Genomic DNA, 18,370 nt, shown 5'->3' with positions numbered 1-18,370 from the left:
GATCTTTTCTTGGGAGATTTTAGCCCTAAGCGCCTAAATGGTGGAAACACTCAGCCATCTCAAAGGGGGGAAATCTCATAAGATCAGACCTGTATGTGAGATTTCCGCCATCTTGGGCTGAACTGCAGCAAGGTCTAATTGGAACCAATGATCAGTCCATCTTGCACTTTCAAATCCTGTTGGGGATCCAAACCAGAAGGGACAGGCTGGCGTCAGGATTCATGTCTGCACCGCCTTTGAAATTTGAAATGGTTTGGATGCGAGGTTCTGGTTCTGAACCGTGGTTGATGCATGGAAACAAACTTTGTGTCCCATCATCACCTTATATCACTTATTGCCTTTCAATAACATTCAGACTAAGATGCATTGTTAAGTGGATTTAATCCCCTATTCCAGTGTCTCAACTCAATGTCTTTGCAAGCTTGCATGATTCAGATTAATGTATTCCCAGGGGGGACCATAAAAATAGACCATACCTCCTCCAGCTGCACCATGAGAGTAACGTTGTGCCCTTGTTCTGCAGTCAGTTTCCCATCCGAAGTGATGATACGCAGTCCACGGGGGGCCTTGCCAGGACACTGCTGGGGTTTAGCTGTGTACTGTTCTCTCACGCCATCTGTGCAGTTATTAGACACAACCTTTCTGTACCTGCAAAGAGAGAGATCTCTGTGTAAGGAGGAGATGCAGGGAATCAGAAGTTCAAACCAGGCATGGGAAGTTTTCAAATTTGCCTCAGGTTGGTGAGGCTGAGGGCAATCTGGCTTCTAAGTACTTTGTAGATAAGTGGTCCAGTCACACTTTCCACATGCCTACAGTGCACAAGCAGCCTATAATATAACGTTTTCAGCTGGATACAATATTCTCATTCATTGCTCCCCTAACGAGTTGCATAATTTTGCTGGACACTATTAAACCGCTGCTGTCCTGCACTGCAGAGCTTTCTGCTTCTCAGTTGGGCATGAGCCAATTCTCTCTAAGAAGCCAATCTTGCACTTTAACCATCTTTCACCTGAGGATCCCAGAGCTTTTAAAACACATTAATTAAGCTTAGGATCACTGCAGTGCAGTACATTCAATATTATTAGATCCATTTTACATAAAGGCAAGCTAGATCATCAAGAAGTCACATAGTGAGACAGTGGCAGAGCCAGGATTAGAATCCAAGAGCCCAGATTCCTAGTTCTCTGTTCTACCACTAGGCCACTTTGTAAATTTCATGGTCCAGAACCTGAGCTAGAGCTGAACACAGCTCAAGAGAGTGTGTGCACACAGATGACTTTAAGACCATATGTTTTATCACAGCAATTTTGGGCCCATCAGGGTTACAGTTTGGACCCAGACCCAAGAAAGAGCAGCCTGAAGGTTGCTCTGTCGTGCACTGGCTGCTGAGACTCTGGCATCTAGAGATGAGCAGAACTTAGAAGGTGCTGGAGGGCAGGATCTGGCCCCAGGCATCTGAAAAATGCTTTGGGATTTTTGGAACACAGACAGTTGTAGAAAGATATCGGTTATATTTTTATTCTAAGGTTAATCTGTTAAGTGCAGCACAGCTGTGTTTATCTAATGCACAATACACTGTAAACCTCTTGAGAAAGTGTTCCTTTCCCTTGTAAGATGCCATTGTTAACCCCAACTTGCCTCTATTTAGTTTTTCTCTTTTAAGTGGATTTTTGGTGTTGCCACCACATTCCAGGGAGAGGACATTGCTGTTCTAAGGCAGATTGTGTTTATGAAGTCACAAACATGGCTACATTATATTTACCAGTGCTGAAGGAAATGGGCTAGATCCTTGGACCCATTTGTGCAGCTTGTGAGCTTACGAGGGGCTGATGTATAGCTGTCAGTCCTTTGTGCCTGTTTTATGCACCTTTTACTTAACAAATACAATTAGAACTTGACACCTGCAACTCCTGTTGACCTTAGCTGCAACTGCCACTGATTTTAATGGGGCTGTAAAGGATCATGGAGTACTCACAACTTCAAGGGTTATCTACTTATTATTCTCTTTCTTCAAATTTAAACCCAATTCTTATTGCCTTTCTCTAGCATGTATCCCACTCTCAGCTTTAATCACTTGGATTTTCTTCAGGATTTAGGGCATGACCCACAGTCCACTGAAGTCAATGGCAGTCTTTGCACTGACTTCAATGGATGTTGGATAAGCCCATAGATCACATTTGTCCCATGCTCTACAGTTTGCTTGTAGCATAATTTTTCCAGAGCAGGTTTAAAGAAGAAAATAAGAACAAACAAACAAAAACTAGAGAATTACGGGCTTGATCCAAAGCTCACTGAAGAAGTCAATGAAAAAACTCCCATCAACTTAATCAGTTTCAAATTGGACCCTGTGTGTCTCAGGAAAAGTAGGCTTTAAACAACTCTGGGATGACAGCTTGGAGATCCCATGTGGCTGAGGGCTGCAGGGTTGGATTTGCTAAAATCATCTTCTGTAAATCCACTTACCCAGTGCTGTTGAGATAACTCTGTCCAAAGCTACAGTCTTTTGACAAGGACGACGGGTTATACCAAAACGCTGGTAAACACTGGCCATTGGTGTGACGCTCATATCCATAATCACTGTTTTATCAGAAAAATAATTGACAAGGAAATCAGACATTAACTCATCCTCGCTAATATGGATATAATGACTCCGGGTCCCTTTCCTGCCTTTTCAGCTTGAAATGATATAATAAATACAGCACCTGGGCCTGATTCTGCTTTTGACTTCAGTGGCATTCACCTAGATTTAGGTCCGTGTAAGCATGAGCAGAACTAGCCCTGTTGTTTCTAGTCCTGGTGGTTTATGAAATCATGGCTTGTAAAAGGTCAGGCCTAGATTGGTTTCTCGGTCGAGCATAGCTTCGTGGTTACAGACAGATCCAGGAGCCAATGTAGCAAATCCCAGAACTGCCAGCAATTTTCAACTGCTGCTGACTCAGTGATGCTTTAGGAGCTGAACAGCTTAAGTTCAAACTGATGTTATTTGGACAGAACACCGCCTGTGGCCTAAAGCAAATTTGACAGCCCTGAGAAAGCTTTTTAGAGGAACAAACTCCTGCACAGGATTTTTGGTATGGAACAGAAGGCGGCTGGGTTTTTTTCATTTCTGCATTAGTTTGGAAAAGGAGAAGTTCTCCATAATGTGTGTGTCAAAAGGAGGAAGAGGATTGAGCTGGTGGAAAATGGAAATGATTTATTTCTCTCTCAATTTTCCCCTTGGACTGTAACTGGAATGCTTTTGAGACACTGGCTCTGTACACATTCATCCAGTTGCATCATGGCTTTACAATGGGGAATATTAATTACACAATGCTTTTGGTTGCCTTTTTTAAATTTTAGAACATGGTCTTCTTAGCAGATCTCCTGTTCTAAAATCCACTCTCCTTTGTAGAAAGTGGCCTGATAACAACTACCTCAAGGAGGAGAAAATTCTTAGAGGAGGCTTGGATGGGAGTTAAGACCTTGAAGGAAAGGAGACAGGACAGGAGACACAGGAAGTGGAAGGAGCCAGGCTGACGGGATTGTATATAAAGAGACCCAGGGAGTTCTTCCTGTAACTGGACCAGAGATGGCGTTCCAGGAAAGCGACTTCTTTGTTTTTAATTCCAAAGAAGAGATGGTCAAACGAGAGTAAAAATTGTAAAAACCTTTTCCCTGCTTTGACGTCAAAATGCTGGCTTTCCAAAGTTTCAGTTTAATTAAAATTTTGAACTATAAGCAACGTTGCAAAGGAAAAAGTCATGAACAATTTACAATACTTTTTGCTGGAATTCCGGCAAGATTTGCCATCAAAATTTGAAATCTTTAAACATTTCAACCAGTTCTATTCCTGAAGGCCTAGAAAAGAAATGGTGCAAGGTGGCTTAAAAGGATAGAAAGTAAAGTAAAGGAAAGTAAAGGAAAGAAATTGGCCAAAGGAAAATGTAGGCTGAACATCAGAAACATCTTAGTGAGGTCTAGTTGACTACGGAATAGTGTTCTTGAGTGATGCATTGGAAGGCCCATTGTCTGGCATATTTAAAACTGGATTGACAAAGTATTTGAGGATATAATCTAGGAAACAGTCCTGCAATTTCCAAGCGATGGACTAGATGACCTAAAATGATCTTTTTCCACCCTTAGTTTTTATGATTCAATTTTCAGGAGCTTAGTTCCTAACATACCAATGACTGACCATTGCTTAAGGGCTTTAGAAGTTCAAGCCAGGCTTGCCAGGCTGCCAGCTGCTCCTGTAATCATCCTGATTGGAAGGAGGACACCAGGGCTATGGAAATATTCTATAAGGAGAAGTAAAATAATTTTCATTTGCCTAGAGAGAACAAATATTTATGTACAAACAGGACCTCGTTTCTTTGTAATTCCATTGTTGCCACGTTGAAACGCTATATTCCTGAGTTATCATGTGTCAATAAAATTAAAAATCTGTAACACTCTACACACAGCTAGTCCATAATCAGTTTTGTTTTTCACCTAATAGTGAAATCTGCCCAGAGGGGATCAGCATCCAAAGTCCAATTTAATCCAACAATATTGGTCTGTAATTTCATATTACACACACACACACACACACACACACACTCTACAAGTCTGATTACAGTTGAAATCATTTGGATACTGTATTCAGGCATCTGGATGGACCAAACCTGAATTAACTAGGTTTGGCTGTGTTTGTTCCTCAAAGTCACACAGTGAAATTATATGTTCCGGAGCAGAAATAGTTTTCCGAAGTATAGAAGTTCTACTGTGACCTTCTGAGCTTTGCAAGTCTGTGCTGCCTTGATACAGACATACAGAAATATCATACTGGTAAATGACATAAACTGCTCTTCCATATCTCTCTAGGGATGCACCAGCTCCTCTTTCCCCTCTGCAAACTTGGAAACTAATGAATTTCTTGGTTACTGTCTGGTGCACACAGAGCACTGAGGATGGCAACAAATTTCTGCCTACGGTTTGGCACAACAGGCTTTGTTGCAATGGAGAAGGAGCAGCATCAATTGGATCACCGTAGCATAATCTAGACTACTGAAATCTGAATGTATCAGGGATGGACTGCAAGCAACTAGCAGTCTCATTGCCAGACATCTGGTGTTCAGACTAGCTACATTTTGTGCCAGACTCAGAACAGCACAGGTGAGAGAGATGAAGTGCTCATCAATGACAGTGCAGCATATATTAAAAGGGATTATTTTTATGAATATTAGAGTTCTGATTCTGCTCTCAATTATACTGGTTTTTCTGTGCTCACCTCCACAGGCTTAACTCGACTCACACCTAATTGGCAGTGTAAATAGATAAAAATCTTGATTGCAGGGATCTATAATTCGGCTTCTATTTAGGGTCAAAGGCTAGAAGGAAATCTAAAAATATTGTAGACTCCCCAGACCAAAACCAAAAAACAAAAAAACAACTCTGCAAACTGGCGTTAAGGTTATAAATACCATTTAAGGGAAAAGAAAATCTTAGAAGAACTTCATAGTTTACATTATCCTGTCTCAGCAAAATATACATACACACACACACACACACAGAAAGTTTCAAGTTAAGATTAAACTATTAAAAGTCAGATCTGAAAAAGAAAGATTTGATTTTCAGGGCCCATTTTAAGAAAAGGAGAAGTTATCAATAATGTCTGTGTCAAAAGGAGGAAGAGGATTGATGGGTGATGCATGTTTACAGGCACTGGAAGGGAAAATTGGTGGCAGAAGAACATGAGGAAGAAAAAAGAAAATCTTGGGTCGATGATGTGATATTCTGGATGGTTCAAAAGGACTATTCATCCACAGAGATTAGCGGAGGATCGTACAGAATGGGGTACCATAGTTGCAAACCTCCAGTAATGGAGATGCCACATAAGAAGAAACTATTAACAAATCCGTCACTGCAAACGATAGAAATGTCCAACTAGGATCGCACTCAGATAACAATAACCCTGTCCATGGACCACTCTGCTCACGTCATCCAAAAATCAGGAGAGATCTTAATGCCTGAACCCAGGATCTCCTCCACACTAATCAGATGACCTTAACAATACAGGTCAGTGCTGTCAGAAATTGAAAATGCCACCTGCCTTTTGACCTTTAAACCTTACATCCATTAAGTGACACAGAGTCAAGGTACCTGGGGATACAGGCATCTTTAATTCCATACGGCCATGGCTCAGCTAGCTAAATCCCCTTGTGGAAAAGTCCTACAGAATTTAATAGAACTTGGTAACCTTTCCATGGAATTTTTAAAGTGACCTTTCGAATAGGGATCTAACTCTGTCTTAAGAGTTTTATATTGCCACCCTTCACTGTAGGATCCAAGACGTAGATCTTTAAAGGCATTTAGGCACCTTTTGAAAATCCCACTAGGTGCCTATCTGCATCTTTAGGCACCAAAACACCTTTCAAAATCTGGCCCCAAGTGCCTAAATAATATATCTGCTAATAAACCATTACTTAAATGTTTACAAATTCTACAGAAAAAAGAGATCATTCTCTATTTAGTTCTATAGGTGTTCAGAGTAATTTATATGCACACATATTCTAATATCTATAGAACCCTATTAGTTTCATACCTATCAATTAATTAGGACTTATTTGGTTCATTTAACCTCAGATACTATAGCTGCAGTCACACAGACAAGCCTTCTTAAAGGCCCCAGGAAGACTCCAGAAATATACGTGTTTTAAAGTAACTACAGACAACTTAAACCCCTCAGTGTAAATAAGAATCAGGCCCAATGGGAATACTAATGGAATAAGGCGCTAGAAACTGGCCCGAAGTTAGTTGACCAAAGAATTGACCCAAACAAGGATTTCTTTCTGTGACTACAGGTGTTGCTATGGGAGAGACACTGCTGTGAGAGAGTGTTCAGGCTGTAGAAAGGACTAAAATGTCAGGTGAGCTGTAGCTCATGAAAGCTTATGCTCAGATAAATTGGTTAGTCTCTAAGGTGCCACAAGTACTCCTTTTCTTTTTGCGAATACAGACTAACACGGCTGCTACTCTGAAACTGGTAAGTTAGTGCTTTAATAACATGTGATTAGCGGTGTAATCCATTTACCCAAATGAATAAATACAATCTAGTTTCTAGGCAGTTGCTAGGAAGGATTTGCCTTAGGAATGGAAGCTAAGTGCAGGTTTACCTCATTTCTGAAGCACTATTGCCCTCTGGCTGTGAGCCACAGACCATGCAAGTACCTGCAGCTTTGCCTTTGTCCCCTAATGTTTTCTTCTTTAGCTAATTACAGGGGAGGTTCCCTAGCAGGAGAGCTCACCAAAGCCGGAAGTTACTCACAAGGTTGTTCAGCCTTGTTGAGGGGGAAACAACCAACCTAGCCTCAGCCAGTAGTTCTCTGTTCTTGGTTAGATAAAGATTGTAAATGTCCCCCAAATTCTATGAGATTTCTAGGAGAGAAGCTTTACAAAAATTTTTATTTTATGAGGGCATATTTGTTGCTTTGGCCAGGGGAGACACACAGAAGCACCCACACACAATTTTAGATCCTAAGTCAAGATTGACCTGTGTTAGCACAACAAAAAAGGGCCACAACATCAGTGGAACCAGCAGAATTGCTGTCCTGATGCCATCTCCTTCCTCCAGATCAAGGCTTGCTGTTAGTCACTAAACTCATTTCTTTCTCTTTGGCTTCCCAAGGTTCTCTGGGAAATCTAGGTAAAACTAAGTGACTTTTTATATTAAAAGGAAAGCAAATCAAGTGGCCTATTTTAGTTATTGCTACTGAGCTGGGCTTTTTCCCAGGACAATACAGTGGGCTGTGCGGACACCAAAATGGATCAAAATCAAAATCCAATTCCAGAAAGTGAATGAATCAAAAAAGGAGAGAGAAAGAAAAAGAGGAAAAGAGGAGGGGACAGCGATATTTGCCCCAGAGACTGTATGTTTGTATCTTCTGTGCTACAACAAAATCATAGTCATAAGAGCTGGGAAAGTCCTCACAGCCAAGCTAGACCTGTCGCCAGCCAGCACAGCATTGTTTTAATAGTATTTTGTCCAGCTTGCTTTTAAAGGTCTACCGGGATCCTGGCCTGATTTTCAAATTGTACCAAGCGTCATTGACTCCCACAGATTTCAGTGGGATTTGTGGGTGCTGATCAGCTCGGAAAAGAAAGCTGCAGGTTCCAATGCTGCAACATTTCCTTGGGAGACTACACCAAATCTAGCAGATGTCTCTCTCTCTCTCCCCTCAGGAAGTTTTCTCCGTTTTTTTTTTTTTTTTTTTTTTTTTTAAGTAAACGTAGAAGAAATATGCTTTTTTCCTCTTGTAAATTTCATCACATTGCTCCTAGCTCTACAATGCAGTGCCGTGCCTGGAGCCCCAGATTTTCAGTTTAAGTGAAAGACATCTAATAAAACCCACTGATTCAGTTTTAAGGAAATAATGAAAAATGAGAAAACACCAGAGGGGAGGGCAGGGGGTGGGGGTTGGGGGGGGGTGTAAAAGGATTTTCAACAGAACTGACTCCCTGTGTCCACAGTAAATTACAACTGGTCAACCCCAGGGGCAGTCCTCACTTAAACCTTGGCTGTTATGGTCCCCAACAGACATTCAGCAATCCAGAGTAGCTGGAGCCCTGGCCACACCCCAGTCACCCTCTAAATTCCTCCTTAGCCTGAGCATGCTCCTGGCACACCCCTATGTTGGAAAGGGGTCAGGTTATGATAAGGCCATTCCACTGGTCCTACCCCACCCAGGCAATGCCCTTAAACCCATGATATTCCCCAGTGGGAAGATCTGGCTGGTTCCTGTCTTCTTTACACTGCCAGAGTGATGTAAAGGAGCTTGGATGCAGCTCAGAATCAGGACCTCTATGTGCATGAAATGTCAAGAGATGCAAGGAAACATATGATGCGAAAATATTCTTAAAACCAGCTGGAGCTCAATGGGATGTGAGGGAGTCACAATCCCAATCCTTGGGAAGACATATCCAGACAAGAATAGCTAATGACAGTGCCCAGCTGCACTGAATGATCTTTTCATGGTTACACATGGAGCCGCTCCTCTCTGTTAGATCACACTGCCCTGTATTCCAGAATCCCAGCACGCCTGCCACAAATCTCTTTGGGGGACAATGCTCTTTGAAGATGAGATCATTAAAGCAGCTTATCAGGTTTGAGTTACACTTGCAGAGTTAATTTATGGCACCAGTTGTTTTTATTCATTTGTCTTGGCTTTTACTGGCTGTCTGTTTTATACTGAAAAAAAAAATCAACTATAAGAGAGGACAAAAACAAGTAAAAATCATCATATCCTTGGAGCAACACATACAACAAGGCTGCAAATAGCGTATGAGCTGAATCTCTTAGGCCCCATGTTACAGCTTATGGGTTTCAGAGTAGCAGCCGTGTTAGTCTGTATTCGCAAAAAGAAAAGGAGTACTAGTGACATGCAATGAAGTGAGCTGTAGCTCACGAAAGCTTCTGCTCAAATAAATTGGTTAGTCTAAGGTGCTACAAGTCCTCCTTTTCTTTTAGCTTATGGGTTGAATTCACAACATGTCACAGATCCTGGTGGAGGGCCTCTGGCAATGGAAAGGGCACCCGGAGATGAGCTTGGAGCAGCACAAAATAACCACAATACCTCTCTGCTCAAGAGTTCACACCTAGACAGTTCAGCCCCCAAAGTGTGCAATGCTGCACAGGATAGGGACATGAGCTAGACAACAGGTGGATATGTCAATTCAGGCTCGTTGGAGCCTTTGCAAATGGTGATCCTGACAATTTCTTCGGGGAGGTTAATGCTGCCTGTTCCAGCAGATCTCTGAGTCACTCTTTTCCTGAGCTGTTGCTTTTTCCTTACACCAGCAGGGGGTGATCGATCTACATACCTGCCCAAACATACTCCTCTATATATCTGCAAGGCTAATGATATGTATGTATCATTGTATTTTTGTATGCAGATCAAGTGAGTCTCATGTTGGCATGGGCAGAAGCACATCTCTCATGTGTATCCCATCTGCATTGCTCACCAATCAAAGTCTGCCTCCGTGCAAACACATGGTTCCGATGCCATGGCCCCAGCGTATTTTCCCTGCATGCACTTCTTCTCCGATTTGCGTTTCCTGTAGATCCGTTTTGCTCCCATAATGCATGCTTCTCCCTGAAATCAAAAACAAAACAGTCTATCCTTACACCATCGTTATCATTTTTGTCACCCCAATTTGGTAAATTTTAACAGTTGTGTTGACTGTATTACAGGATGATTCTGTGGGCCAAATTCTCTATTGGTGTAGAGGAGCAGCAACCACTGTTGAAGCCAAAGGGGCTGCATAATGTATACCAGCAGACAATCTGGCCCTATCGGCTAATGTGTGTATCCAAATGTGGACCAAAAACTTTTCCACAAAGTCCAGGAGTATTTGAATCCAGAGTTTTGATTTGCGGATCAGATTGATTTGTACCGTAAGTACTGTAACAACTGACAGCACAGACTGATCCCTCTGATCTCTGAGATACTGAAGAGACAGAGCTAGTCCATTTTTTAAGTCTTCTTTTTCAGCTAACCAGCTCTACTGAACTCTGTCATTTGTTTGTACATAAAGCTACTCCAAACGTTTGGAGTGCAGGATGAGCGTATTGTCTGTTATGCACTGAACTCAAACACTTGTTATATAACTGACTCAAGCACCCTGCAAAATATTTTTTTTCTCTAGGGAAATCACAGAAGAGAAGGCTCAGACTTGCACTCTCAATAGGAACCCAATCTAGAGGCAAGAATTTGGGGCAGTCTTCCATTAATAGTTTCACATGCTCAGAAGCAGACGTAATCAAAGATGGACTGTGCAGACCTTGGCTTTTTAGCTTATGCAAGCACAGAAAGACAAAAACAAAATACATTTGTCAGGCTTGTTATATTTTACTCCAATTTGAATTCCTGGATGTAAATGGAGTTTTTTCACAGCTGTGCCTGGCTCATGTAAATGAAGGGCAGAACAGTGCCCAGTGTAAAATAGTGTTGCTCCACTGACTTCACAGAAGATGAACATCAGCTGACCATCTGACCCACAGTTGGGACTTCAGGGTGGCATGTGTGTCTCACTGGAACAGTCAACCTAAGCCCAGCCCACTTTAATTTTATATTACCTCTTAAACCCTTTCCCAAGAAGTTTATAAATAGATATGCCCTATTCTCTGACAGTGTAAAGGAGTTCAGCTCTATTGACTTCAATAAGCCACTAGACCATTTGGGCCATAGTTTATTCTAACCCTACAGAATATAAAACACCACGTAAAAAGTGTCATGAGCTAGGAATTATACTCTAGGGCCTAGATTCCCAAAAGTATTTAGGTGCCTAACTCCCATTGACTGTATTGGCACTTAGATGCCTATTTACTTTTGAGGATCTGGGCCTACATGACTATCTGAGCCATGCTTGCAGGTGTCCAGGGAAAACTTGGAACACCTGCTTCTTTCTAAGCCCTGGCTTGCATCCATAGAGATGGAAGCAGCCCATAGGCTGCAGCTTGAAGTCAGTGTATAATTGAAATGAAATATTACAGACCAGTAATAGTTTCATCCGGTGACTCTGAGCCACCAAGTTAGCAGGAAAAGAGCTTGGTCTTCACCAGTGTTCAGCTGCAGAATCATCAAGACCTCAACTCACATCCAGTTTCATGCTTCTTACCTGGCTATGGAGCTGCCATGGCCGGTAGTCCTCTTCTGCACATCTCCTGTCAAAAATGGACTTGTAGTCCACTTTCACCAGCTGCCACTCCGAGCGATGGCTGAAGTGTCCGAACACTCTACAGAGCACAGGAAGGAAGAGTTTATACATTCAAAGGCATTGCCAATGCAGCCTGCTCAGTACGGCATTTACCCAGGGTCAAATTTTCAGAAGCATCAGAGGGTACATCCACACTGTAGACTTCCCAGTTCAGGGAGATGTACACATGCTAGCTCTTTTGGAGCTAGCACCTAAAAATAGTAGCGTGGTCCCATACATAGCCTGGACAGAGGTGTCTTTACAGAAGGATCTGGCCCAAGTAAGTGTTTATGGTGCAGTTCTCATCAAAGTTTACTTGATGTTGGCTGTTTTCCCTTTACACGGTCACTTACGTCATGATCAGAGTCTCCTCGCCGGGCTCACCCAATACCCCATCAACAAAGAGTGGGATGGACGTGAAGCTGTACTTGCTCCAGGATCTCCCTTCATCGAAACTTAACCTAGTGGGAAAAGCAGAAGCGTCACCATCTCTCAGACACAGCTGCAGGAAATGGAGCTGCTCGACATAAAGAGACAAAAGGTAGGAGCAGCCTCAACAGCGAGGCAGGCCAAGTTTTAAAAAAAATGACTAAGGATTTTGGGTGCCTACTCCGAGTTGCTTTAAAGGTGCTTGATTTGCAGCACATTCTGAGCACCCGCCCTCTGAAAATCAGGCCCTTTTCAGATGTCACAGGGTGAGCATCATAATGCTGAGGCTTCCAAAACCAAGTCGCTTTTGATAATCTTGATTTTAATGCCCCACACAAAGGTTTCTTCTGGTTTGGCTAAAAGGTCTCCATCCCACTACTGCTGAATCCTTTTAGCCTGCCAGAGCAAACAAACAGCTGTCTCTGCTCTTGGCCACCGCAGTCTAAGTCCTAGAAAGAACTACTTGTTTTGGGCATCATAAATCAGAGCATTGATCAAGCTAGTCTGGCATGATACTGCTAATCAGTGGCCAATACTTAAGTGGTGGTAACTCATGAAGTCATGTGTGAGACTGTAATTTTAAGGGCAATCCACAGGATTCCACAGCCAAGATTTTTAAAAAGTGACTTGTGATCTTTCAGCTTGAGATACCTTAAAAGGAGCTATTTTCAGAGTGCAGGAGCTTGGCACTTTCTGAAAACAGGGTCCCTTTCAGGCATCTCATGATGAAAATCCAAAACCACTTGTCGCTTTCTAAAACCTTGATCTGTGTGTGTTCGATATTGGCAAGACGCTGACTGTAGGGCTGGCTGCGTAAGGATAAACAGCACAAAGCGATGCTCTGTCCGGGTAGTACAACAGCTGCTCCTAGTGGTGACAATGCTACTTTATGCGTTGGATAGCCCTGATGCAATCGAATAAAGTTGTGGCCGAACTGCTGCCCTCCATCTCGGAGATAATTTCAGCCACTGATTTGCAAATAAATCACATTTGGAACCCATCAGGAGACTGAGCCTACTCCAAACTCCAACTTAATGGCCAGACTCAAGGGGCCAAACCTTCACCTGGGGCAAATCAGTGTAGTTCCACTGATTTTAATGGAATGATGCTGATTTACCATCACTGAGGATCTGGTGCCAGAACTAAATAACCTGTTTCCCCACTTGCACTTACGTGTGAAATCACCGGCACCGCTTTAGCCTTATCGGAGTGAATGCCTGTAAATTTCTTAATTGACATATTCCGGCATTTAGCTGAAAAAAATTAGTCACAGTTTAACTGCCAGGAGCACATAATCTGGAACGAAGGACTCCCTGACAAATGGGATCAGCACGGTCACAGTCATTACCATAGATGTCTGATAGGCAAAGATGTGTGTTTCATGGCGACCAGGACTCCACCTTGATCCAGGTACAAAACACTGTGCTCCTCTTCAAAGATCTGCAAAACATACATATACCCAGGTCTGTTTTCCTTAGCCTTGATAAAAGGCCACACTCTTATTCAGGAAGAGGCACTGGATGGGAATATGTTTACCAAACTACGGAGCAGGGGAAAGACACGTTATTACCCAGACAGTTCCGATTTTTTATGTTGCTATCTTGCTGCCCCTTTGTCAAATGAATTTCATCCTGCTACCTGGTAGGGAGAATCTATTTGAAATGTGATACTTTTAGATCATCACTCATCCCTACCCTGCAGAGTGGGGAGCTTTGTTTGAGGTGCAGGAAGCTTCACTTTGCAGGTGTCTTACAAAGACCATATGGGAGGGGTTTGAGAGAACAAAGAGAGCTGGGCAAACAATGCAAAAAATAATTTCCCTCAGTATTTGTTTACATATTAAAACAGGTTTCCTTTGGCCGGGTCCCTTTTACATTCTTCTTCTACAAACATCCATGTAGTCCAGTTTTGGTAGTAGTCCTCAGATAGCACATTTTAAGATCACTGCTTGGCTAATTTAGGAATTCAGATTTTAGGGGTCTAATCTCATGTCCATTGACCTCGATGGAAAAGCTTCCATCCACTTCAATGACACAAGACCAGGCTCTAAATGTACACACCTGATCATAAGAGTTGCACTCTTCCAATCAGAGAGAAGATATGCTACTCTGTGACCAATCACAACAGAGCTCGAATTTTGGATTTCAAATAGCGAGCCATGGAACGAAAAGGAGTTTGTGTAAAATGCTCTTGAATAGCAAATAAATGATGGAGACCCAGGATCTGTTTGCAGCCATTTCCCCAACAAAAAGGTGAAAAGATCCATCAAACAAATTATTCATTTTATTAATTATTCACTCAGATCCAGCAAGAATAAAGGCACATTTCCGGTAGAGAGGAAAGTCAGTCCAGTGGTTCATGCTTGCTTGGGACTTGAGAGACATAGGTTCATTTCCCTAGTCTGCCCTAGACTCTCTGTGTGACCTTGGACAACTCAGAGTCTCTCTGTGACTCAGTTCCCCACCAGTTCCCGTAGAATGGAAATAACAGCACTTCCCTACCTCGCAGGGGTGTGGTGAAGAGGAACACACTAACAGTGTGAGCACTCAGATACTGCAGAGATGCAGGTCAGGTAAGTACCACAGAGAAATAGTTTTGCGAGTGTCCCTGGAAATCCCTGCCATTTTCTCCCTCTATTCACCTTCGGAACTCCTCTCCACCGCTCATATCGGCTTGACTCATCCTTCCTTTTTTTAAAATGGGAGCAACATCCAGACTCCATAAATGTTGATCTCTGGGGGATGGGTTGCGGGGAAGGGAAGTGCTGTATAGCAACATGAAGGACTCTGTTCTCCATTTCCCCACTGCTTCCAGCCCATGCGAACACTGGAATGCTGGAATATCCAGAGTGAGTCAGAACAGTGGTCCCTTGAATCCAGCACCCTTCAATCATCAGGGCCAGTATCAGACACTTCAGAGTCAGGGCCCAAGCAATGGCGCTCCCCACCCCCAAACTCATCTCTCCTGCAAGGCAGAGCAACTGCCAGTCCAAGACTGACTATTTGCATTGTCAAAAACATCTAACTATACACTTAATTTCAATGTATGAGAATTATTGCATGTTAAATAAATGCCAGCTAATTATTACAACATATTTAATGGTGCACAGCAGCCATGCATTAGATTATCCAGCCTTCTACCTGATTGCTAAATCTCATTAGTTATGTGCTCTCAGAGTAAGGGATATTTAATTAAGATGCAGAACAGTGGGGAGGGAAGGGGGCAAACACATTTGTTTCAGTAATCACAGTGTCTAACTCGTGTGTCATGAGGCTTTGCTTCTGTGTGTGAGATTTATAGTCCGAGCAGAACAGGAGATATTTTTCATTCTCCATCCATCTTCTTTCAGGTTAAGTCCTTGGCTTGATGTGCTCCATCAAGAAGAAAATATGCTCATGATTCTGCTGTGCTGTTCGGGTCAGAGAGGACCTTGTATTTTAGAGACTATGTTTGTCTTTGCAGTGGTCATGCTAGTGACCAAGGACTGGGTGGGGATCCTTGATAACTGTTTGGAGGGTGTAATCATCAGAAGGGAGAGGAACTGTTGAGGTTCACACAAGGGTATAACTAAGAGTAATATGAAAGGAATAAGAGACAGCACTTGTCCTCTCATAATAAATGAAAAAAGGTGACTGCCAATGAAATAGGAAAGCAGAAAACTTAATAAAAGGGAAGATTTTTTTTTTAAACTAAACACATGTTAACCTGTACTATTCAGTGCCATAGGATATTACTGAGGACAAAAACTTAATCATATTGGGGAAAAAACTAGACATTTATATGGATACTGAGAATATACACCGTTATATTAGACAGGATACAAAATGTAAGCAACCCAAACATTCATGCTTAGGAACATAGGAATGAAAGAACCAGCATATTGGATCAAGTCTTGTAGTTCAATATCCTGTCTCAGGGTGGCCAGCACCAGATGCTTCAGAGAAGAAACCCTGGAGTAGGCAGTTATGGGATAATGTGTCCAAAGGCAAACGTTTCCTCCTAACCAAGTTTATGAGAAGTGGGCTAGTAATCTAGGGCCCTGATCCAAAGCCGATTCAAGTCAATGGAAAGGCTCCTATTGATTTCAACAGGCTTTGGATCAGGTCCTAAAGCATGAGGGTTTATATCCCCTTCCCGGAACAAGCCAACCACTTGTTGGCAGGGGCTTGGTAGAATTTTCCTCTTTTGGATGGGTCCATGGACACGTGTACATTTCCAAGGTTAACTCCTTCCTTAGAAGCAACTGGTCCAACAAGGACAACTGGCCTGATCCACTGTGGCAATTTCTATGCCATAGTATCTGAATGCCTCACAATGTTTAATTTATCTTCACAACACCTCCTTGAGGCCGGGCAGTTTTATTATCCCCATTTTACAGATGGGAAACTGAGGCACAGAGAAGCTAAGTAATTTGCACACACACACAGAAAGTCTATGGCAAGGATTGAACCTGGCTCTCCCAAATCCTATGCAAGTGCCTACCATTGGGCCTTCCTTCTCTAGATGTCTGCTCCAGCCATCCAAAACTCTAGTGCAGCTAAACTCCCATGGAAAGCCACAACCAAACTCCCTTCAGCTGTATTTGAAAATACCAGCCTTGGTGGCTGGGGCACATTCCCACTTTTTAACAAGAAATAGCATCAGAAAAAAGCCAGTAGGAATTACCCTTCGCTTGGGTTAGTACCAATTATTCTGCCACCAAAAAGAAAAAAAAAAAAAAAACAGATCGCCTTTTTAAAGCAACTCACCTTCCCTTCATTTGACACTCAAGGCTGTGCTTCACGTTATTTACCTGTCTCCACGTGTTCCCAGCGTCCGATGAAACAAACATGCTGATGTCATTGTCTGACAATTCGGTACCGATGTTACCTGTAAGGAGAACCTGATTCAGTGCAACAACAACATTTTAGGACATCAGAAAGCAAGCTGCCTCAGTGGTACAAATGGATTTTTACCTTTTCCTAAGCAAAGGATTTCAGTGTTGGGGAGGGGGAAGAATTGTGATTTCAGTTTGGCAGGGAAACTTAATTACAAGATCAAAGTCCAAATACTTCTATTTCCATACACAGTGGGAATGCAATAGGTGGAATCTGATGTATACAACAATTTATGGACAACAGATAGTAACTGAATGTTTCATACCAGAAGCCACGATAATGCTAGGGGCAGTATCTCGGCTGGCGATGTTTCCTGAAGTGTAGGGGTTCTCTGAAACCTTTAGGTGAAGATGCAGCGAACAATAGGGCTGGAGAAAAAGAGTGGGGTGGGGGGGGAAGAGACAAGTCATAAAGGGCATCCCATTCATTCTCCCTTCCCAATGGTCATTCGTACATCAGAGTGATGACCATGGAACATCAGAACAGAGGACTGCAAGGGGTCCCCTGCTATTGTGGACAATCCGTGAGAACCTAGCTTTCCTTACTCCTTTCCTGAAGGCTAAAAAAAAAAAAAAGCTAATTGCAAAATAGAAAAAAAACCCAAAAGCTGGAAGCAAATGGAACGCCAGCCCGAGGGACATATGCCAGCCAGTCTGTGAACAACAGTGTAACAAGGTCTGAGGATACCATTAGCACAGCTCTGTGAGCGAAGCACTGCAAGCCGCTATGTATTGACACGGGCAGTCTAATGAAAAGGCAAACCCCAAACTGTCTTTCAAATCCTGGCAGCGAAAAGCTGGTTCTCTCTCCCACTCTTTTGATTCCTTTTATTTAAAGAGATCTGTTCCATGCCATAGTAACAAGGCAAAATTGTAAGGACAACAACAAAGAGGAGAGGAGTAGGAGATGCCACAGATACATTGTGCATGCAACTGCTGGTATTATTCATCATTCTTTATTATTATGATTTTAAAAGGGACAGATATCCTGAGCCAAGGAGCTTACAATCTCAGGGTCCAATCTTGCAAACAGATCCCCACTCAAGATCCCTCGCTCCCATGCAGTGTCCAACTGGAGACATTGAGCCTCTGTGAGCATGGATCTCTTTGGAGGATTTTACACAGGTTGCAAAAAGACAGAGCATCAAACCCAGAGGGGATGAGAGTGCCGAATAGGGAAAGGGCAGAGGAGGGGTAGAACAGCAAGACTGAGAATCTGGGTGGTTTGGATGAGAGAATCATAGAATCATAGAATATCAGGGTTGGAAGGGACCCCTGAAGGTCATCTAGTCCAACCCCCTGCTCGAAGCAGGACCAATTCCCAGTTAAATCATCCCAGCCAGGGCTTTGTCA

The 18,370-nt window shown here is 42.7% G+C and overlaps 1 protein-coding gene across 1 annotated transcript in view; it reads right to left on the bottom strand.

The window, feature by feature from the left end:
* The window catches only part of SORCS1 (sortilin related VPS10 domain containing receptor 1), a 407,920-nt gene that overhangs the window by 52,343 nt on the left and 337,207 nt on the right, over positions 1-18,370 (bottom strand). Inside the window, exons 11-18 of the mRNA XM_077821796.1 lie at positions 17,284-17,386; positions 16,934-17,010; positions 13,490-13,581; positions 12,066-12,173; positions 11,635-11,752; positions 9,979-10,109; positions 2,464-2,577; positions 477-648 (exon numbers count right to left, since the gene is read on the bottom strand). Of these exons, the coding sequence (XP_077677922.1) occupies positions 477-648; positions 2,464-2,577; positions 9,979-10,109; positions 11,635-11,752; positions 12,066-12,173; positions 13,490-13,581; positions 16,934-17,010; positions 17,284-17,386 (915 nt within the window). The remainder of the gene's footprint in view (positions 1-476; positions 649-2,463; positions 2,578-9,978; positions 10,110-11,634; positions 11,753-12,065; positions 12,174-13,489; positions 13,582-16,933; positions 17,011-17,283; positions 17,387-18,370) is intronic.

The sequence above is a fragment of the Eretmochelys imbricata genome, chromosome 7 (genome assembly GCF_965152235.1).
Source record: "Eretmochelys imbricata isolate rEreImb1 chromosome 7, rEreImb1.hap1, whole genome shotgun sequence".
NCBI lineage: Eukaryota > Metazoa > Chordata > Testudines > Cheloniidae > Eretmochelys > Eretmochelys imbricata.
This window is presented reverse-complemented; position numbering and strand designations above follow the sequence as displayed.